Here is a 24,022-nt window from a genome sequence, read left to right as displayed (position 1 = left end):
CCTAGGTAGGAGGAGGAAACAGTACATATATTGTTGTTTTTAGGAGGGGAAGATTTTTAGGTGATAGATTTAGTTGATGTCGGAGTCATCGAAATCATCCTGAAAGGAATTGAAGAAGTCGGCATCGGTGAGACGGAGGTGTTCACCGCCTCCGAGTGGACCTTCACCGAACATGTCGATGGCGTCCACGTCATCGACGTCCATCGCCATTGTTGCTCCTTGTTCTTCCATGTCTGCTAAATAGTCTACCACCATTGGCTTCATTGTTGATTCTTCAACGATTCTGCTTCACCTTCTCTCGGTAGCTGCAATTGGGCCTTAGGGATTGTGAAGAGGCAAAATTCTAAAGTAAAGGCGCAACGGCCTATTTATAGAATAGAAGTCGGGTCAAATATGGACCCGACTCCGATATCTGAATCCGACTATATTATTGAGAGAAAAAAAAAACTAATGGAGAAGTATTTATTTTGTTAGAACCCTCCCGGTCCCGGGAATCACAACCTTTGTCATAATTTCTATCCTTTAGGTGAATACTTTTCGCAAATAACACAAGATATGTAATTCACACTAAGCAAGCTACATGCGATGAGGTCATAGCTGAATAGCAGACAAAGACTGAATTCAACTAATGAAAATTTTAAAAAATGACAATAAAAGAAAAGGATAAATTATTCCTTACATTCACTTTAACATGTCACATTTGCTTTTAAAATTAGAGTGTCGAAACTATATGAAGTTTGATTAATATTCTTAGATATATTTTTCAATATGTGGAAAAAATATATATATTTTTCATTATAATAATATGACGTGCATTTCAATTCATTTAGTTATTGAACATGTAAATTTAAAATTTATAATATTTAATTAATCTAATTCAATTTAATTAAAATTAGCCAAATTAACTTTCATGAACCAAACATAACAAGTAAAACAGATGGATATTAGGTATTTCCCTCTGTCTTGATTTGATTACCTTTACATGGAAAAGTCTTACCATTTTGTTGGACGAGAAGAGCAAGCTTCAGTTCGATAGGAAGCTTGCTATCTTAGATGCTGGTCTACAACTATAATATGTTGCAATTCTTTTGAACTAACAAACCAACATTGTGAAGTGAAAAATTGAACCATGCCGAATTTATTTCAGTATGGTAATTGTATAACATTTTTAAAACCCAAAAATCAGATCAAAATCTTTCAAAATCATATCGAACCAACTGATGAATACCCTTAATAACAGAAGCCAAAGCTTTGAGACAACTTTGATTATGATACAACTAAATCTGGAGTTTCAGCCTCTACGGATAGCAACGTAGTGTGAACTTTGTCAACCCAATTGTCTAGCCGATCCCGCAATGATTTTATCTGGGGAATTCCAAGAACTCTAGGTTGCACCCATGAGACGTGAATTGTTCCTTCCACTTGATCAATTATTCCCTCGATAAGATGCACCTACAGTAGGGAAACGTAAGAATAACTTTCAAATAAACCTCCGGGTGGAAGGTAGTTAACAGCAGAACTGCAAACACCGCCAGAAGTTGTGGTAGGATGGATAGGATCCCTCCACCCTTGTGCAGAGATCACATGTTCGAGTCCTTGGTATGGGACAATCGAAATTGACAGATAATTGGACCAAAAAGGAGCAAGCTACTGCTGATGACTGAGATAAGCTAAAATATTGATTCCTATAAGGCCTTTCGCAGGTTATCTTCCAGCACAATCGAGCTTTATATTGATAAAGTGCTGAATTAGATTTGAATCAGCACAAATAATGAATAGAAACGGGCAACATACTGTCGCTCAGCTGATATCATCCCATCCCATTATAAATATGAGCAGTTCTTTGTCATGCTCTTAATCTATTGAAACTGGAGAGAATAACAGATATAAAATTCTAATTTAACCAACAAGAAGAGTTTTACTTACAGAAAGGCTCTTCATGAGGAGATATTCCACATCTTCCACAACCAACTTTGTGCGTTCTGCAATTACAGTTAACAGGGTAGTTCTATCTTCTGGTGCGCGACTGCATGCAAAATGCATATTCCAGATATTCAGAGACTAATCAAACAGGTATCAAAAACAAATTTACTATCATTTTCGGCAGGTATGCCATAATACCTGAAGATAATTTCCATCAAGCAGAGAATATTGATTTTCTCCAGAAGCTTTTTCTCGTTCTGCACTAATGCTCATTGAGCACTCAATGCAGCTTGATGCACACAGCACAATTGTTGATAACGAATCAAATCGCCGGTGTTGAATGCTTCAAGAATATGATAGATCCACTCGACCGTAGTCCCTACTCCCTATGAGGCTTTTTACCTATAATAAAATTAAAACAGGTCCACTTAGATTCTGCATGTATCATCGACACAAACAGATAAGAATGTTATATGGCTCCTGTGGCTCAAATTCTGCTCCATTCTGCAATACTTTTGAAGCCAGCATGGTGATCAAAAAGGAATTTTCTGAGTTGTTTATTGAATTTTATGGTGCCGCCACTAAGTTGATAGTTTGTTTTCAGCTTATCTATTAGCCAATTTGGATGATCCAATGAGGAGAAACAAGATTCATATGGAAGAGAGAAGAGATATAAGGATAACTAGGACAATATATTACAGTCCAACCCTTATCCAAAAAAAAAAAAAAGGGGGGGGGGGGGGGCGATATTAGATCCCTTACCCACAGAGAGCATATTTCATAGTATACTCTGATGAAGGAATCCTATCATAAGGATGGATCAACATAATAAAACATGTTAGATACCCCAGAACCAACAGTCTACAAATAGGGCAGACCATAAATTTTTGGAAGACATTATGATGATGAATAACTTCTGAAAAGTAACAAAATTGTAAAAGGTGCAAGTTTTTTTATCATTAAACTTCCTAGAAGGTGGTGCAAAGATTAATCAACAGGCAAGTCCAAAATCTTCTGAGCAGCGTATTCAGTTAGTAACATCATAAATTACCAAGAATTCCAGGACTAAACAGGACATCTGAACTTCATCTTCTTTTTTTTTGATAACCATGGTGTCCAGGCCAGCTTGTGCACGCCAAGTAATACTGTCCACCAAGGCTTGAACATATGGGAAGAAATCCCTAATGTTTTTGTCTCTTCTGGGAATTGAATTGAACCTGAGATATCTGAACTTCATCTAAACGTCACCACTCTTGAATCCTTTTAGCTAATGCCATAAGAAAAGGCAGTTCCTATTCCTTTATTTGGAAGGGGGGAAAGCTTGAAATCCTTATAGCAAAAGCCAGAAGCAAGCACAGAAACACAGCCCCATAAGCCATGTTTTCCTATTAATACCCAGCTCGAGGACCATAAACTGGAAAATGCAGTTGAAGCAGGTCCATTCTGGTTTAAGCCAGTTGACTGGTTTTTTCCTTGAATTAGAAAAAACCTAATGTTGTCTAACCAGACTAGAAAATGGATCCATTCACAGCTTAATAGGTTCAAGGAGCTGGCCAACAAGTATCAAATGGCCTTAGCCCCGATAATTTACTTTAAGCAGAAGATGCAGACTCCCAGTCTAGCACAGATGACATCATGTTAACACCTCTTTACAGGATAGGGGTCCTCGGAAGAGGACACCAATAGCAAACTCCTAGAAGGGTCGTCCACTTGGACACTTTAAAGGAGCTTTACTGGTTATTTCCAATTCCATAACTCTAGCATAAGAAAAACACAAAAAACAAGGAAATGGATGATATAACCTTACAATTGGATGTGCAAGCAGCTCGCCAAAGTTGTATATGTCATCTCCCAGTAATGCAGAAAAGGACAAATCAAACGCCAAATCCTAAATAACATTGGAGAAACAATTGGCATGAATGGCAAGAATAAAACATAAGACTATCACAATATGAGGTCTACCTTCATTAATAGACTATAGTTACAAAAAGCTGCAAGGCACTACAACCAATAATTATTTCTACTCACTTACTCAGAAACTATAAAATACCTAGAGCATGTTAACAATCCAAAAAAAAAAAAAAAATACAGCAAGTTTGGAAGGACACCTTGCAATTGGATTTGGTGTAATTACTAATAATTACATAATATACTAATTACATAGACCTATTTGTTTTCGTAACATAATCACAATTCAATTCCATGTATCATGTTAAGTTGCACAAGTATAATTACATATGTTAGGTTGCACAAGTATAATTACATAGTGAGATATTTTTTATTTAACAATAAAAATTAAATGAACTTTTTGAGATGGACAAGTAAATAAACTTTCATGTGTGACAAATATATGTGTATATAAGAAATATTAAATTTTATTTATTACTAGGTAATTAAAATACATATTTTTCTAAAAAATACATTTAATTATTATAAATTGATAACTAATATGGTAAAGAGCAATCAGTATCTTCCCACTCACGAGAATACAACAGAACACTACATTTTAGTCCATACTTTAATTACAGGATTTCTGATCAGCAAACAGATGAGTCACACCAAGAAAATTGAAGCAAGGGAGATGTATGCACAGGGGTCATAAATCTAGCTAGACATTGGCCAAATATTGTGAGAGCGAGATACTACTATTTACCAGCTTAAACGATTCAGATAGGGATTCTACTGAAGTGTATGCAAGATAAAGAAGAGCACTTCTGTAAAACTCAGCGAACTCCTGGCGAGCTTTATGGTATTGAGATGAAACCCAATAATAGCTAGCATAAACAGATGGATCAATGTCAGTCATGCAGTCAAGTGTAGCTTTCCCTTTTTCTAAAAGATTCTTGCAATCTTTTTGATCCCCTTGCTCAAGCTTAAATAGGGTAATCTGCATCCTAATGTATAGAATTGGCTCCTCTATACGTATCTCCTTAGTAATTAGAAGTTTCTCAATAACTCCATCAAGGTAACCTATAGCAGCTACTTTCTCTGCATACCGCTGGGAAACAATGACTGCAAAATGTGCAAGCTTGAGAAGATTGATCTGTCTCAAAATCAGTGATGAAATTGTGATACAGCTGTATCAGTGTGTCGCCTGCCTGAAAGTGATAAGGGAAGAAAAAGAGATATGTTTAGCTACATTCTAAGCTCCAAAAGTGTCACCAACAGTGGAGCATTACCCGCTGCTAGTACCATCCTCAATAAAATTCAAGTATACATGGCATGTTTTAATGAAAAAACAGAGATGAGAGCTTTCCTGGTGAAGTTTGAGATAATTTTAACTACTCCCTACATCCCTTTTTTACTTGTCCCTGGTACTAAAAAATAACTTTTCCTTTTTACTTGTCCATTTTAGCAAATCAAGACTTCCAATATTACCCTTATCATTAAGCAACTACATAAAATATTAGAAGTCAAACTTAGATTTCCAAAATATAATTAATAAAGTTAATTTAGTAAAATAGACCCCTAATAAATACTTTCTTAAAGGAGTGCTAAGTCAACATGGGTCAAGTAAAAAGGAATGGAGGGAGTAACAGAGAGAACCTCCCACAGTTCCATCCCTCTATGCACTATTTATTTTTTTGGCCATCAAAACTTGGAAAATTTTGTCAGCAGTTGAATTGCATTATATTGAATGTATAGGCTAAGTATCAGTGTTACCTACAACATTCCATACAATATTGTGACTAAGAGACCATCAAACTAGAAGGAAACACACATAAGAATCGAATTAATTAATTAACATCATATCAATTAAAAATGTGGCCACCATGGCTTACTTTGTCAGACAATTATACAAGAGGATTTTGCACAATTCTTTTTAGTTTTATTTTTGATAAGTAGGAGTTCACACAATATAAGCTAAAGAAAGCCTTTTCCTGTAAGTAAGATTTCTCGAGGGTTTGAAACTCGGTGGATAATACGCCAGCCTATCTACCCCGTCTTCGGCACAAACCCATGGCATGCAATTAACACCAAATGTCATGCATTACACTCTTACCACTAGACCAAAGGCCTTAGAGAAACTAAAAAAGCCTTTTTACTTAAGTTGACCTAGCCACAAAGAACCAATCAAGACCCCAAATGTTGATCAGTGAAGACAAGAAAGCTTTTAAGTGTAGACGACTACTTGTACTTGAAATTTCTTTGGTTTGGGAGTTCCAGAATCTTGTCTGTGGAATTTCATGGCATCTGTTGTCATATCCCTTATGTGCCACAAACGTTGGTCGGGGATCTAATACAAATGATCCAAAGAGAGCCCTAAATGAATCACTTTCCTGGTCCATCAAGTATGGAGTTTTTCAGGGACAGATGGATAATCTAATATGGACCTAAAATTGTATCAACATAGCGGATAAGGTCATTTTTCTCTTCCACTAGCATCAACAGTATGCTGTAAAGAAGAAAAACAATGAACTTGGCATCATTGTTTCATTGTTAAAAATAGTGTTTCTTAGGAATTTATCTCCGGCATTGCACATAGCAACTGAATTTTCTTGTAAAGTAGGTGTAGCAATCATATTTTCAGAAACAAACATGTCTCAAATGGTTCCATCCAATTGTTTTGGAAGTTTCTCTTATATGTTGGTTGATGCATAACAATAGTATATTTCCCAATATCTCAGTATTTGCTATATAGTGATTTTTACAAATTGAATACAACAACATACCCAGTATAGTCCCCACGAGGGTCTAGGAAGGGTAAGGTGTACACAAACCTTACCCCTACCTTTGTAGGGGTAAAGAGGTTGTTTCCAATAGACCCTCGGTTCAAGAAAATTATTTTTCACAGGTTTGAAAGAAATGCAAGAGTCAAAAGCTTGATAATAGATAAAAGACAATCAAATGTTTTTAATTGATAATAGAGATTATAAGGTCATGATACCAGACATAGAAACACAGAAGCACTACTTCAATCAGTTGTTACATCACAATATGAACCAATTCTCAGAACCACATTTCAAATGCTTGATTAGTATATCAAGGTAAGCTTATCCAAAAGCTCGAAATTAACTACAACTATTGAATTAAAAATTCCATCTGGCTTCTAGAATAAAAATTTAGCTCTATAACTTTGTTCACCAAGACATAGGCAAATTGGAAGAAAGCACCTAGTTCTTTTGCCTACATATGGCCTTCCAACTCATCTTGAAATAGTTTTAAGCCTTAATGTGCCAATTTCTCCAATACAATACAAACTTTACTCCAAGCACTTCTACTCAAGCAGGAGAAATTTTTTTTACTACCTCCATCTCAATTTGTTTGTCGTATCTTTCATTTTTAATCCATTTAAAAAAGAACGTTTCTTTCCTTTTGGAAAACTCTTTAATTCTAACTTTATACATGACATACTTTATACTTAGCATGTTTAAGACCACTGGCAGAGCCATATGTACAGACACCCCTTTGTCGAAAAATTACACTATGTAGCTAGATAAAATTATTTTTTTATGTATACATATTATATATTGACAGCCCCTTGGCTTCTTAATGAATTTACTTCTTTATATTTGATGTGATAGTGAAAATTCTGGCTCCAGCGCTGTTTGAAACCACAAGATTAAGTTTATTTACTTTGTGGCGGTCAAACCCACCCATCGCACAACTACAAAACACCAAATATAATAATTTTTCCATTATATACAAAAATAAAACACGAAATTCTGAGGTAATTCTAACATAAAATTCAAAAATAAACCTGGAAAACGGCGAGTGCAACGAATTGTTCAAGCTTAAGAGAAAGCTGGTGCCAGAGCTTGCGCTGGTACAGATCTGATAGTGTATTGTACCACTCAGATAACTCTGGATGAGTACTCCGAAGCGAATCCAAGCACTGCAAAGCAGCCATCGTCGATAATCCTCTGTGTCCCGCCGATGAACGCAATGACGACGAAGAAGAAGAATGAAGTAGTAGCAGAGAGGGAGATGAAAATATTATTGTTTTTTTTGTGTATATAAAATCCTTTTTAAACCTCTCGGGTTGTCTACGTCACACCATTTGATACAACGTCCAGTGAGATTAGACTATTTTCGAAAAATCCTTGACTACTGTGACTTATGAAACAAATAAGATGTCTATGTCACATTATTTGATGCGGTCTCTGAACACAGCATGAAGCAATTATTGGTGTGACTAATAAATTCTGAATGATAAATGTGATTGTTTGAGCTATTTGGCCAACGACGAGGATGGTGAAAGCTAAAACGCCGGACAAAGTTATTCCATTTCAAATAGCTCAGGGGCAAAATCGACCCTCTTTAGAGCAAGAGTTCAACAATATTAGAAATTGAAGTTGTCCCTTGTTCTTGGTTCTTTGTATGTACAAAGATCAGATGCATGTATCTGGTAAAAGAATCAATAATAGAATCTACAAACAAAATGTTGAAAAAGCAAGGCATCATCTTCAGATTGCAGAATTCAGTCATTTCGAGAATAGCTCGATTCTATTTAGGTGGCAAGCAGCAGCAGGATTTTGAAGACAGTTACAGAAGCTCTCGTCATCTTTTGGAAATGATGCTGGCAAAGGATGGTCAGGGATTACACCAACCTAGAAAGACGATAAACATCAATAACTATATTTGCTCGTGGCAACTGTATATAATGAGAGTGAGAGATAGAGAGAGTATGGACCTTGTCTATATCATTGTGAGCAGGAGTTTCATACCGAGCAACTGTAACAGCCAAGCCAGAGCCATCTGATAGCTGGAATACTGACTGGATTTTACTGTATCAGAAGAAGAGACGAGTAAGAAGAGGCTAAGAACATTTTCTTTTGCCAGCTATAGCATTTTTGCACACGAGTAATAAAGTTGTTACCCCTTGCCATATGTTGGTTCACCAAACACCTGCGCACGCTTATTATCTTTCAAAGCACCAGCTAAAATCTCACTGGCACTTGCAGTCCCCTTGTTTACCTGAAAAACTTATGTTGGTGAGTTTGGCCCAGGGAGGGCGTGGTGAGTTTGGCCTGGGGAGGGCGCAGGGATTGGGGGAATCAGTGTGTGAAGTGTGAACTTCAAGTGATGGAAAGAGAAACTAGAACAACTTTTGGTGAAGCCAAATGTAAACTTAAAATGCTGAAGTGTGACATAAAAAGTGAGCTTCTGACTGATGCAAAATACGAATTTCATGTTAAACACAAGTTACAACAACACCGGAAGAATAGGATCATTATGCATCATTAAGCACCAATATATGACGAATGAGAAATAAAGTCAAGCCGTGCATCACAAAACAAGAAGATGCCATGAATGCATGTAGACGAGGGGGGGAAAACAAAGAACCAACTCAATTGTCTAACTTCATCATAAACCACTTAGCTGAAGTTAGGCTAATCCATGTCGACATAAATGACTGAGTATGAATAAACTTACCAGAACAGCTAGGGGTTCTGAAGCAGCTACCACATTGCTCCCATCCGTGTCATAAATATCTCGAACACCACGGCTATCACAAATGTATACAATCACACCTTTATTCAACCTGGTTGGCAGTGAAATCCATTGCATAGCACAGTTTAGTCTTCTTGCATAGCAGTAGCATTAGCATCAAAGGGGCAAATATTAAAATGCAAAAGCTAGAGAATAATAATATGCTGAACCAAAGAAAGCAACTTCATTGTATCACTAACAATGTAATCTCATAATCTCTCTGTTGTGAATTGAAACTATTATTTTGACTTTACCACATTTTATTAAAAGAACCTTTAGTACTTAATGATATATGGACCTATGTGTCACTCTTATATTTAAAGAATAAAATAGGGAAAGAGTTGTATTGGGATAAATTTTGTGGTCCCATGTAACTTTTTGGCTAGTGTCAACATGATTATCATTTAAGGAAAAATGGATTTTATTTTGGAATGAACTGAAAAGGAGAGGAAGACATTCAAGTTCAAACAGAGGGAGTACAGAAAATGGCAAAATCCACCAGTTTCCGCAATGGTAAAGGGCATTTAGGTTAAGTTCTTTTCTTTTTGATGATGGTGGAGTCTTGCACACACCTCAAATATCCCCTCCGTTGGGATTTGAACCTAAGACCTCATTTGGTTCTACTCCCATTTTGTTAAACAACTAGGCCACACCTGTGGGTGCATTCAGGTGTAAATGGGTGGTACATGGAAATCCGGTAAGAACTTCCTTGTTACTACTTTGGCGAAAAAAGAACAAAATCAATAATTAATAAATAACCACTGAGAGCACAACAACTTCGATTATAAGAAAACTATCTTGTAGTTAAAGAGTGCATTCAATTCAGTAAGCTAAATGAACATTAGACGCCTTTCATGCCTTTTTTGTTCCACAAACCAATTAAGAAATTACCACAGATAACTGAAATTACAAAAGTTTTCATTGTCAACACCTACATCAAATCTTGAAAAGATGTGTAATACTTATTGAGAAACTAGAATTCGAGTACATTGGATCATCAGCAGAATACTAAGCAGACACTTCAAACTGGAAAATCCAAACACAGAAAGCTTACCATATTTTTGCTATCTCAACTCCTTCAGGGAAGAGACCACCACTGCACAAGATTTCAACTTTCAGATCACAATTAAAGACTGTGAAATGAAGACATGGCGAGAGCTCGTCACCTGTTATCCCGAAGGTCCAACACAAAGGCCTTAACATTGTTTTTCCTTAAGGCTTCAATCGCCTCTCTTACGGCACCTACAGGGAGATCCACATAACTATTTAGCTGGAATTTATGAAAAAACTACCCAGATATTTAACTTTTCGAACATGTAACTGAACTCATCGCATTTCTAGAAAATTTTAGTGGAAGTATGCATTAAACAATAGATATCAAGGGTAGCAATATGAAGGGCAGGAGTCACTTTCCAAACGATTTCATTGCCATTGACGGAAATGCTATTTTCAACTATGGCATATTAACAGTGAGCACACCGGTAAGATACAGACAAATTCTAAACCATGAAGAGTGTATAATTTATGATAACCAAATCAGAAAGTAGAAAAAAAGGTTTTCCAATTTGATGCAATGCATCTGTATAGTGAAAAAATGCTCCTTAGAATGGAAAACAATTAAGCAAGGCCACTAATTCAGATAAATGGGCATTATGGAACAAAAGATTTGAGAGTAGCCTGGTTGTCTTGTAAGTAGGATAATGTTTTTTATTATTGGAAGTGGTTCATAACATAGTTTACCAGAAGCGTTCTGGTTGAATGTTGATAGTTTGATGTATCCGATCTGAGGAGCATCATCTCCTCCAGTGGGTAGCTTGCAGATTCTTGATTTTACAGGATTCAGAGAAACTTTCTCCCGTCTGGAAGACAGCATATTATTAGTATTTGTTAAGACTATGCATCTCTAGCTAAAAAGATAAAAGAGCATAATCATATAAAAATTATTTGCACACATACATATCTTCACTTGAAGAAAAGCTAAGGAAGAAGGCAAGTGCTGAAACTAATTCAGAACAATACAAAGTAGACAAAACATAAATAATAGATGCATTAATAGGTTTTTCTTTAATACATATAACGAGCCATGTTTAAAACTAAAGAAGTATGAAGATCGTAGAAAAGTTTTGAAAAGTTCAACAAGATGAACACACGTCAGTTGTATCTGCCTTGTCTCGGATCCACGGCGTACAGTTAGTTCCACACCAGTTCCATCAGGTCCCCTGTATATCAATTAAAGAAAGAGAAAAAATATATTAGAAAACTTATGCTACAAACAGAATCGCCAGTGGAAACAGTCTAACAAACCTGTTGATGATATTAGGATCTTACAATCAGAAAATATTATGAGATATTGACCTACAGTTGCAACCTATTCGCCACATATTCTTCTTTATTTTATTTTTTTTGACAAAGGTAAGAGGTTTGTATATAAATATTCAGCACTAAAGGCTGGGATCCCAAATTTACATCATGGAGCTACATACAGTTGAGTATATTCAACCAGTCAAAAAAAAAAACTACTCATCTTACAAAGAACCTAGAATATCTATAATAGCTATAGGATCATCTACATACTCAGAACTGCACCAATAGCAAAAAGTGATAAAGCAGTTCATTGAATCCTATGTAAAGGACTACTAATGCTCTCATAGCATCTCAAATTTCTCTCCTTCCATAAGGTCCACCAAATCACTGCTGGGACAATTCTCCATCTGTTTTTGTCTGTACTGCCACTACCTTCACTATTCCAGCTTTCTATGGCCTGACATGCCCTTTCTGGCATGGTCCAACTTATGCCCCTGAAGCTGGTAAACAAGTTCCAAAGTTGTCTAACCACCCTGCAGTGAAGAAACAGATGGTTGATTGTCTCTGCCTGTTGCTCACAAAAAAAAACATCTAGGACACATATGTATTCCCCTCTTCATGAGATTCTCCTGAGTTAATGCTGCCTCTTTTACTAACAACTAAGTAAAGACTGCCACTTATATGGAATTTTGACTTTCCAGATAAGCTTCCAAGGCAAAAATCTGAGTTGAGTCCCCATCTGGTTCAGGTTCTTGTAAGCAGAGCTAACTGTGAAGATACCTTTGCTATGATGAATCCACCTGAGAGTGTCATCTCCCTCTTTCAAGCCTCCAAATTGGTCTAGGGTGCCATAAAATTCAGCTAGTCTATCCACCTCCCAGTCTTGTATCATCCTTCTGTATGTTAAGTTCCATCCATGGATGGACCAGACTTCTCGCACAGTGGCTTGTTGTTGTTGATTCAACAAATAGATGTCTGGAAAGAGTTGTTTGAGGCTGTCATTTCCTAACCAGTTATCATCCCAAAATGAGATCTTCCTTCCATTGTTTACAATGAATCTAGTTCTTTCAAAGAAACTATGCCATAAATTTCTGATTGATCTCCACAGACTGATACCATAAGCAGAAGTAACTTCCTTAGATTTCCAGTAGTCTATCTTTTCATACTTGGCCTGAATCACTCTAACCCATAGAGCCTGCTCCTCTTTAGGAAATCTCCACAACCACTTCATCATAAGGCTTCTGTTCTGTTTCTTCAAGTTTCTAATGCCTAACCCACCTTGTTTCTTTGAAAGAACTACAGTCTTCCATTTGACCAAATGAAATCCTTTATTCTCTTTCTCTCCATTCCACAAAAAATTCCTCCTTAAGGCATCAATTCTTTCTTCCACCTTAGGTGGGAGAGGGAAAACTGACATCAAGTATGTTGGCAAAGCATCTAAGACTGAGTTGATCAGGATCAATCTTCCACCTCTAGACAAATACTGTGCTTTCCATCTAGATAGTCTTCTTTCACATTTCTCCACCACCCCATTCCAAATCTCTTTGGATTTTCTTTTGGCTCCCAAAGGCATCCCCAAATATACTGTTGGCAATTGACCTATTTCTCCTCCCAAGATCTCGGTCAGATGTTGCATTCTGTTCACATCATTAATTGGGAAAATATGACTTTTCCTCCAGTTGATATGGAGACCAGAAGTTGCTTCAAAAAGAATGAGTATCACTCTCAGGATCTTAAGTTGGCTTTCTTCTGCATCACAGAAGATGAGTGTGTCATCTGCATATTGGAGATGTGTGACTTCCAGTCTTTGGCTCCCCTCATTTGCTACATTGAAACCCCTTATTCACCCTTTAGTGTGAGCAGTCTTTAGCATATTGTTTAGGCCTTCCATCACTAAAATGAATAGAAAAGGTGAGAGAGGGTCACCTTGTCTCAGCCCTCTGTCTGAGGGGAAGAACCCTTCAGGAGATCCATTTATCACAATTGAGAACTTGACAGTGCTTATACAAAATTTTATCCATCTGAACCATTTAAGTCCAAAACCCATCCTCTGCATGATTTCAAGTAAAAAGCTCCAACTAACATGATCATATGCTTTCTCTATGTCCAGTTTGCACATGACTCCCGGGGACTTTTGCTTCACTCTTGAGTCTAGACACTCATTGGCAATTAGGATGGCATCAGTGATTTGCCTTCCTCTCAGGAAGGCCATTTGTTGAGTATCTACAAGCTTGTGCATCACTTTCTTCAATCTTTCTGTGAGAATCTTGGCTATCAACTTGTAGACACTCCCAATTAAACTGATTGGTCTGAAATCTCTCAATTCCTTAGCACCATTTTTTTTGGAATGAGAGCTATATATGTTGCATTAAAGCTCTTTTCAAAGAACTCCTGGGAGTGGAAGTTTTGCATAGTTGACATCAAGTCCCCCTTCACTATCTCCCAGCATTTAACAAAAAAAAACCATAGTGTATCCATCTGGACCAGGTGCTTTGTCTACAGCACAAGCTTTAAGTCCAAATAGGACCTCCTCTTCGTCAAAAGGCTTCTGTAGTTCTTGTTGCTCCTCTGTGCTGATGGAAGGACACTGATTCATGTTAAAGGATGGTCTCCAGTTCTCGCTTTCCTTATACAGCTTCCTATAGAAAGAAATAACTTCTCTTTTAATGTCTGTAGGATCCACCAGTTCTTGACCTTCTACCACCAGTTTATCAATATGGTTAATCCTCTTATGAGCATTTGCCATTCTCAGAAAGAAATTAGTATTTTTATCCCGTTGTTTTATCCATAGAGTTCTAGATCTCTGTCTCCAAGCTATCCCCTCCTTCTTTGCATAATCTTCAAACTCCTTTACCACACTTGCTTTTTGAAGAGCCTCTCCTTCAGATAAAGGCCTGGACTGTTGTATGTTGTCAAACTCATGAACTTTGAAGAGCATTTCCTTCTTTCTTTTTTCCAGATTCCCATGAGTGTTTACACTCCAGTCTTTTAGTTGACTTCATGGCTTTCAGCTTGGAAGCTAGGATGAAATCAGGTCTCCCTTCAAATTCAAAAGATGTCCACCAATCTTTAATTCGTTCCTTAAAACCCTCAGTCTCCAACCACCATCCTTCAAATTTGAAATATGATTTTGTGTGACTCCAACTACCACTTTTGAGTGCAATTGGTGTGTGGTCAGAACACACTTGTAACACCCCAACTTTTTTTTCGCTAAGATTCGGATCATTCTTCATGTACGTATAGGATCGTATTCGACGATTTTAAAGTGCATGCATGAGTTAGGATCACTTCCTAAGTAATTTAAGGGTGTTAGAGTTGATTTAGGGTCATAAGGGATCCCTAAAACCAAGCCAAGTCCAAAGAATTCGTCTTGGCTAAGTTTCCGAATGAGTTCGTATAAGGGTCGACTTCCAACGACCATATCTTTTTTTATATGACGAACTGGGTGTACCATGACCTATCAAATTAAAGGTCCTTGAGTCTTCTTTCCAACGCCACCAAGATTACAATTTTTGGAGTTCTGAGTCAAAAGTTATGACCATTTTACTGGAGCCGCTCTATCCTGGCAGAAGTCCGACGAACGACGCCCCCTTTATTTTTTTTAAGGGTATTTTTGTCCTATAACCCTTTGGGGAGTTATTCTAATATCTCTAAACTTGTAGAAAATAGTTTTCCTCATTAAAAACCCTCTCATTCACTTCTAAACATCAATGCTCAAGAATTTTCAAGAAAGCATCAACTTAGGGTTCTTTTTCAAGATTCTTCAACAAGGTAATTCCTTCAAAGATTTCAATCTTTCCAAAACAAACTTCTTCATCTATTCATAAATCTCTAAGAGAAATCTTAAATTCTAACCATAGGGTTTTCAAGAAAACAAATCCAAGAATTTCAAGAAAGGGCCTCTTGATTGTTCTTCTTCAACTTAAGATTCTTCATCTAGATTTATGGAGCTTTTAAGGTATGTAAGGCTAATTAAAACATGGATTTTTGTTCCTCCATGTGCCCCATAAACGTGTTTGATAGAATTGTGAAAGACTTAAACCTTCCATGAATGTTTTCTTGAAATTTTCCTAAACCCTAAAATATTTTTACATACTATTAATTGGTGGATGATCTTCATAACTTGAATTATTGAACAATTACTTTTCATATTCTATTTCATGAAGTATAACTACATATATTGACTGTAAATGATTATGCATATGTATTGATTTGAATGAAAATCATAAATTGGGATAGCTATGAATGTGAATGGCATAAATTAGGAACATAACTTATTGTTGTCATAAAAGTATATCTACTACTCTTGAAAGATGTGATTGAGACTAATTGAATAGTATGATTGGTTGAGAGTTTGATTGTGATAAAATTGATAAATTGATAAGGATCCATATGAGACTTGTCGATATGATTAGATTAAACTGATTGGATAGAGTTTTATGAGCATTGAGTCTTGGGAGGAGTATCGAGCACCGAATTGGGTAAGAGTAAGTAATAACTCGAACCCAATTACTACGTCGCCAAACGTAGGAGAGGATTGGACCGTTAAAGTCGGATGTTTCCCAAATTACTGTCCTGACATGATAGGACTTGATTGATTGTGGATCCATGATTTTTTTGATTCGTTCTTACCCTGGCAAGGTATGAACGGACGTGGCAACAACGTCGGCTTGTTGTACTATCACTGGCTCATAAGTGATGGTTGTCGGATAAGAGAAACTCCCATATAGGTCTTGATAGTACTCTGAGTCGGATCGGGATGGATTGAGTTGGATTGTATGTGATTGGTCTTGGTCTAAATTATATTTTGTTTAGACTCAGAACATCTTGATTGAGTTGTACCTTCTTCTGAGTTGATTTGATTCCACCGTGATGCATGTTTCATTTGACCATTTTACATACTCGTACATTCCACGTACTGACGCCATTTGGCCTGCATCGTTTCATGATGCAGAGACAGGTACTAGAGATCATCAACAGGCACACCGTTGAAGATCTATTCACTTCCAGCTAGTTGGTGAGTCCTCCTTGTTTCCGGAGGATACCACAGTTATCTTTTCAGCTTTGAGTTAGTTTTCCTTTATTTTGATTTGTGGCAGTCATGAACCTGTCATTGGCACCTCTTATATTGTTGATAGAGGCTTCATAGACTAGAGTGTGGATGATGCTGAATTGTTTCGTTGTGACTAGTTTTATTTTTTTCTAGTTGTTGAATGGAGATGTGGTTGGCCTTTGGCCTTATTATGAATAGAATTCTTATGAATTGAGTCTTCCGCTGATAGAATGTAACTGAATGAAAGTGTGATTTGGACCAAGTGGTTCGCTTGAAGGCCAGAAATGGTTTTCGAGTGCCGGCCACGTCTAAGGTACCCTCCCGGGGCGTGACAACACTCTAGGTAGTAGCTCTTGTTTCACGTTGTAGAACTTCTCCCCCCATTCAAGGGAATACATAATTCTGTCTATTCTCGAGACAGCTTCCATGTTGGATCCCCTGACCCAAGTGTAGTTCCCTCCTTCTAGTGGTATGTCCTCAATAACATCATAAAATTCATTCATGTATACAAAGGTTCTGGAGCAGTTCGGCTTTTCTGAAGCATACACGATAGAAGAGTAAAAATACTTCTACTTCAACGTCTTTACCTCATTAATCAAAAGTAATACTGTTTCTCCCAGGAATAAATCCAGTTTGCTTCAGTATAATGTGAGAAAAGATTAAGACCTCTGGATTAAAGTTATAGCATGTCGACCCTATCATTAGGTTTCTCAGGTGCAATAGTTATGAGTAAGTAACAACAGCATACCCAGTGTAATCCCACAAGTGGGGTCTAGGGAGGGTAGAGAGTACGTACACCTTACCCGAGGTTGTTCCTAATAGACCCTCGGCTCAAGGAAACGCATATCAAAGCAGATTGAAAAAGAAATAACGAAATTGAAGAAATCATGGCAAAATACTATTAAAAAAAAAGAATGACAATAATTATGAGTAAGTAAATTTAATAATTTAATGATGTTTCCCTTCCCTTCAAGCTCTGTCGATTATTGTGCTTCACTTGTCTGGTGAACCCAGAATAACACTTTTAACTCATTAAGAATTTGAACTATGAAGCATAAAATGACACTGCATTTCAGGACCAGAAAAACTTACTGTAACCGTTCTGCTGCATCATATATACCCATGTTTTCTGTGCTGGTATTGTCAATTTGTAAGATGATATCACCAGATGAGATGCCAGCCCTATTTGCAGGACCTCCTGGAGAAGCTGAGATAACTACCAGTCCAGGGGCTGATTCATTTTTCCCCGTTGGATAGCCAATTGACAACCCTACTCCAGTAAGTGCATTTTGAGTTCCTGACTGCCTTCAAAAAACATATGAAGAAATCTGTTTAGGCAGCAAATTTTCAATCAATCAGGATGGAGTTACCTCACCAGCTAACAAGACAAGAGAAAACAAGAACCATACCCTCAAACTTTTAAACTTTTCAGGCTCCAGAAAACGGGTGAAAGGGTCATCCAGAGTGGCAAGCATCTTTTTTATTGCTGCATCTGAAGACAGTGTAGTGCAATGATTCAACAATATGTACATTTAAGGGATGGAAAACTACAGCTGTAGCTGAGAAGCTGAGACAAGTCAGTTCAGACTTCAGATAAGTTTAAAGCTTCAAGGTTGGTTATTGAATCTGTACGTTTCTATCACTACATATATATATATTGATAAACAGAGTTTCCTGCCACAAATGAAATGGTTCCAGAAAATAGATGAGGTTGCTTAAAGAACATATCAGACAAAAATTCAGAACTCAAGATACAAATTATTAGTCCATCATGCAGGTGACCCTGACCAAAAGGTATATCCACTGACTGATGGGCACAATATAGCATTATCTCTGTAAAAAGGAAATACAAAAATGTGCCGGGTACTATTTTGCTAAGTTGCATCTTGTTGTACATGTTTGTAAGATTAACAAATACATTTTCCCTTCTATATAGATTGCACACTTTAGTCCTCTAGCTACTCATAATAATGAATTCTTCTTTTTCAATCAGAAGCTTCAATGCAGATGCATAGCAGATCATTTTTAACCTGAGTATATTGCAAAACTTCATGCAGATAATTACTAACAGATCATCCGAAAAAAGGGCAAAACTTACATGTTTCCTGCCTTGTGTTCATTGGTTCATTTCGTAGTGCGTCTTCTCTGTACCTAAACCAACTTTGACCATTGAAGGTCTTGTCAATATATGCACGGTCAATTGTTCTCCATGCCTCCAAGAAAAGTAGATTTTCTTCAGTGAGAGCAACTGTAAAATGGGAAGAAAATAGGAGATTCATTACTTATATTTGAATAATTGAGTATTACAAAATCGAAAAGCTAGACATCATCCATTAAACTGACAGACTTACAAGAAGGTGCTTTGACAACAGTAGCATTAACTGCCATAACCAGCATTAGTCCAATGCAGGACCGAGCAAATATCTCAGGTACTATACTCTTCAATATTTCTGAATACTTTAATGTTCTGCGGAGACTGGTTTTGCAGTTTCTTGGTAGAAAAGCTAAGCCATTTTTTATAACCAGCAAACTTTGCTTATCTATGAATATTTTTCTACACATCCGGATTGGCTGAGAAAACATTCTGTTTCTGTACATTTGCTCAGTGTAGCATAAAGAAGAGCAACTTCCAGAGTTGTCATTGCAACTTCTTTTCAGACGCAATATAGGATGATATAGTCGAGAGTGATTACTTCCGCTGTACAAAGAATTCCATGGAAACACCTGCAGAATGTTCAAAATGTATGATCTTTAAGAGAGAGAAACAAAGTTCTATTGATTAGGCATAGTACTAAGCTTGTGTTATAAGGATTCACAAGAACCATTATAAAATCTCAGTTCCTTTCTATGTAAACTGTGAGGTTATTGACAAAGTCCACTTGACTATCTATATCGTGTACATTTTGCATTTTTGCACCAAAAACACAAAGACAAAGAGGAAGAAAAGTAGCTTTTAGTTGGGTGATGCTTTACTTCTTGTTTACAGAACGAACATCTTGATTTTGTTCCTTCTAGATGGTCCACCATATACAAGCAGGAATGATTCCTCATAATCATTCCTTAGCCTTCCCAGCTCCTTTAAAATTAACTAAAGGGAAAAGGGTTAAATTTTCCAGTTTACTATCTAAAATTAAGCAACTTTGGCCTCCATAAGCTTTTGGTCTACTATTACCCCCTCCGCTGGGAAGCAGTCTTATTTTTACCTTGACCCATACTAATGAAGCTCCAAAGTAAGGTTGAGGGGTAAATTTGGACATTTTTTCTCAAAGAATTTGGACACGTCGAGTCCACCAATTTTACGCTGGAGTTCCGTTAACAAAAAAGAAAAATACGTGACGATTTATTAACAACAAGAATCTGAATGGACCAAAAGTGTGACAGCAAAAATTGAGCGATTTAAATAGTACAGGGAGAAATTTGAACCTTCTCCCTCAATGAAATAATAATGTTTAAAATATATGCTTTTGGTCTTAAAAAAACAATTATGTACCAGTGCTGCAATGAAATATCATGAATAGAGTGGAAGGATATAGAGGAACCGTGTAGCCTGCACCAACTAGTTTGAGACTGAGGTGTAGTTGACTGATTTATATGACTGAAAGAAGGGATCAATTTTTCATCTCTCTGATTTAAGCCTCTCGAATAATGTTTGAATCGTTGAATTTCTACCTTTTCTTTCATTTGATACACTAAATATCTTGAGATTATCATCAAATGAAAAACAATATAAACTTTCAATCTTTACTCGAATTACTGGCTCCGGAAGCGTTTACTACATAAATTGAAACAAGGATTTCCATGTTGCTTCAATGTTTCACAATTGAGAAAACAGACTGCCTAAATAATGAACTCTCTCTCTTTTAATCTACACTACACTCTTCCCCTTTCAATAATTTCACAAATATTACACACGATCCAATCAATAAAATTATTTAATCCGGGCCAGGTTATGCATACCTTTATTATTCCTCCAGAATTGGACAGATGGAGAGAAACCACTAGCTTTTGGCCTCTCCTAAACTCATTTTACACTTCAATACTTTTCTAATCAAACTATCAAGCTAATTAATATCTTCTTCTAACATTCATCTTGAGCCAAGTGTCTATCAGAAATAGTCTCTCCCTAGCTCTGAGGCAGGGGCAAGGGGCGGAGCCAGGTAGGGTCGAGGGGTTTCATCCGAACCCCTTCTATGGAGAGTTAATCTATTTATACATTGTTAAAATAATTTATATATATATATATAGATGCGGGGAATGCGACTGAGATGGTATGGACATGTGAAGAGGAGAGACACAGATGCTCCAGTGCGGAGGTGTGAGAGGCTGGCCATGGATGGTTACAGAAGAGGTAGGAGTAGGCCGAAGAAGTATTGGGGAGAGGTGATTAGACAGGACATGGCGCAGTTACAGCTTACGGATGACATGGCCTTAGATAGGAGGGTGTGGAGGACCCACATTAGGGTAGAAGGCTAGTTCATAGTCTCGTTATTCTTCTCTATTCATAGGCGTAGTAGTGCATTACGATCCCTTGCGCTTTGACTTCTGATTTCTGTTATTTCTGTTATTATTTATTACTTTCTATGCTTTGATTACTCAATTTTACATGTGACGCATTCATTATTTATTTAATCGTTATTTGTTATTTGTATTTATTTATTTGTATTTATTTGTTATCTATTCGTTATTTGTTTGTTGTTTTTCTCGTAAAGCTTTTAATTTTCTATTTTTATCTAACATTTTTTTATGCATTTATGCTTTTACTGAGCCGAGGTCTCGAGAAAACAGCCGTCCTACCTTGGTAGGAGTAAGGTCTGCGTACATTCTACCCTCCCCAGACCCCATGTTGTGGGATTTCACTGGGTTGTTGTTGTTGTTGTTATATATATATATATAAAGTAGATGTTGAATCCTTTGACTTTTTCGTGTGTATACTCCTACGTATTTTGAAACCCGTTAATGAAAATTTTGATTCCACGGAGTAAATTATGCGTACACTGTATCTTCTCAACCCCACATTGTGGAGCTACACAAAATCAAATTACTAGTATTAGGGAAATTAATGAAATCAAGAACACAAACTAAAAGAACAAATATTAATATGAAATATTAGGGAATTTGCCTTACTTGACCAAATGGAGTTATTTCAAGAACCATAAAAAACTTAACTTTCCAAATTTTCACATACCTTAAAAGAAATGGTGGGGTTTCTTCTTGTGATGATGAATGAAGGAGAAGGAGAATTTCCCAGAAGAGCCTCCATAGCTCGCTCAGAAATGAAACGATTTCAGTGGCTAACCAAATTTCAGCCACAAAAGATTCCAGTTTTCACTTTTGTTTGTTATCGTTTTGCTTTTCTTTTAAAAAAAAAATGAGCTTTTCGTCCTCTTTCACTTGTATTCATAATCTTATGTTTGAAAATGAAAATGAAAGTGTTTTATCATTCGAGAAACCCTCTTATTAGTCTTTATCTTTTTATTCTAGTGATTCGATTTATTTTTATATATATTTTATATTAGATTCTTATTTAATTTGAGACCTAATTAATTTAAATTATAATTATAGAAATTTATTTTTTAAAAATATTATCTATTTAAACTAGTTTTAAAATTCAATTTTATGAACTTTTGATTAAGGATGAAAAACGTATTCATAACAATCAATTTTTACAGTGGCTCAAATTTTTCTATAGTCTCTCTATCTTTCTTTTTTATATATATAAAAAATATAATTTGTTTATTAAGCTCAATTGTTTCTTGTTAGTTCATATCGTGAAATTTTGGTCAAGTCCTATATTGAATGAATCTCTTGTTTTAATTTCATGGAAGAATTTTATAAGCTTTAACAACAACAATTCAGTGAAATCCTACAACGTGAGGTTTGGGGAGGATAAAGTGTACGCAGATCTAACTCCTATTAAGATAGGGCGGCTGTTTCCGAAAGACCATCGGCTCAATAAAAGCATAAAAAGAGGTCAGATACGACTAAAAAGTACAAAGCGATATGAGAAAAGCAAATAACGTAAGTGACATAGATAAAATAGAATAATGAAAGTACAAAGAGTAATAGATAATAACAGAAATCATAGCACAAAAAACAATTATAGTGTGCTAATGCGCCTACTAATAAGGCAGAATAACGAGACTTTATATTAGCCTTCTACCCTAATATGGGCCCTCCACACCCTTCTATCTAAGGTCATGTCCTCAGTTAGTTGTAACTGTGTCATGTCATGTCTAATCACCTCTCCCCAATACTTCTTCGGCCTACCCCTACCTCTTCTGAAATCATCCATGGCCAACCTCTCACACCTCCGCACTGGGCATCTGTGTTTCTCCTCTTCACATACCCAAACCATCTCAGTCGCACTTCCCGCATCTTGTCTTCTACCGAGGTCACTCCTACCTTGTCCCAAATAACTTCATTTTCTAATCATGTCGCTCCTGGTATGCCCACACATCCATCTCAACATTCTCATCTCGGCAACTTTCATCTTTTGAACGTGAAAGACATTAACTGGCCAACACTTCGTCCTATATAACATAGTCGATCTAACCATCACTTTGTAGAACTTGCCCTTAAGTTGTGGTGGCACCTTCTTGTCACATAGCGCACCGAAAGCGAGCCTCCATTTCATCCACCTTGCTCCAATATGATGTGACATCGTCGTCAATCTCTCCGCTGCCTTGCCTGATAGACCCAAGGTAGTTGACAGAAGAATTTTATAAGCTTCGTAAAATTGAAAATACAAATGAAGAAATTAAATTTTATAAGGTGAAAATCATTACACTCTCCAACTTTATTTTAAAAATTAAACTTTCTCACTTAACTTTGAGAAATATTAATTCTATCTCTTCTTCTTAATTGACTTTTAAGTATCTATTTACCTTTATATTAACAACTTTTATCTTCTTTTCTTTTTTATATGCTTCTTTAAAATTATGATATATTTTTTTTAAAAAAACTATATAGCAAATTTTCTATAATTTTTTTGTAATATAGTCCAGAAAAAAGTGAGAAATATTGATTGAGTATATAGGATAATGTCGTTTTATAATGAAATAAATAGAGAGAATAAAAAATATTCTTATTAATTTTAACGAAATCTATAATAGAATAACTTATTAAATATATTTTGATGCAAGCAATATAAAAATATTTCATAATTATTTTTTTAAAAAAATCTATTTATATTGTAAATAATTTTAATTCTTTTTTTCAATAAATAAATTTTAAATTATAATTTAGAAAATATTTCATTTATTCATTCATCTATATAATAGAGAATAAGAAATAGACATAATATATAAA

General features: G+C 36.2%; 1 protein-coding gene, 1 long non-coding RNA gene and 1 pseudogene across 2 annotated transcripts; 1 reads left to right on the top strand and 2 right to left on the bottom strand.

Moving 5' to 3' along the window:
• Positions 1–1,020: 1,020 nt before the first annotated feature.
• LOC129882839 (26S proteasome non-ATPase regulatory subunit 13 homolog B-like) lies at positions 1,021–8,119 on the bottom strand (annotated as a pseudogene).
• Positions 8,120–8,133: 14 nt separating this feature from the next.
• On the bottom strand, positions 8,134–22,122 carry LOC129882831 (carboxyl-terminal-processing peptidase 2, chloroplastic). Its single transcript, XM_055957305.1, has 13 exons — positions 21,900–22,122; positions 19,066–19,438; positions 18,813–18,962; positions 18,124–18,206; positions 17,807–18,015; positions 11,508–11,576; positions 11,098–11,216; positions 10,524–10,599; positions 10,412–10,453; positions 9,301–9,409; positions 8,744–8,841; positions 8,558–8,651; positions 8,134–8,474 (listed from the first exon to the last, which is right to left on the bottom strand). Exons 1-13 carry the CDS (start codon positions 21,972–21,974, stop codon positions 8,349–8,351), a joined length of 1,623 nt encoding a protein of 540 aa, XP_055813280.1. The 5' UTR covers positions 21,975–22,122; the 3' UTR covers positions 8,134–8,348.
• Positions 15,508–16,903, top strand: LOC129882845 (uncharacterized). Its single transcript, XR_008765835.1, has 2 exons — positions 15,508–15,619; positions 16,616–16,903. It is a non-coding gene; the product is annotated as an uncharacterized LOC129882845 (long non-coding RNA).
• Positions 22,123–24,022: the final 1,900 nt, after the last annotated feature.

This window comes from Solanum dulcamara, chromosome 1 (genome assembly GCF_947179165.1).
Source record: "Solanum dulcamara chromosome 1, daSolDulc1.2, whole genome shotgun sequence".
Lineage (NCBI taxonomy): Eukaryota > Viridiplantae > Streptophyta > Magnoliopsida > Solanales > Solanaceae > Solanum > Solanum dulcamara.
Note: the sequence above shows the minus strand (reverse complement) of the source record. Positions and strands in the feature narration are given on the sequence as shown.

What these genes read in the sequence shown, in the direction of transcription:
- LOC129882831 (XM_055957305.1), bottom strand. Translation starts at nt 21,974, where the DNA reads ATGGAGGCTCTTCTGGGAAATTCTCCTTCTCCTTCATTCATCATCACA. An exon ending in ACCCCACCATTTCTTTTAAG is followed by an intron (nt 19,439 to 21,899) that starts GTATGTGAAAAT and finishes AACATTCTGCAG; the next exon opens with GTGTTTCCATGGAATTCTTT. An exon ending in GATGCAGCAGAACGGTTACA is followed by an intron (nt 11,577 to 17,806) that starts GTAAGTTTTTCT and finishes ATTGATATACAG; the next exon opens with GGGACCTGATGGAACTGGTG.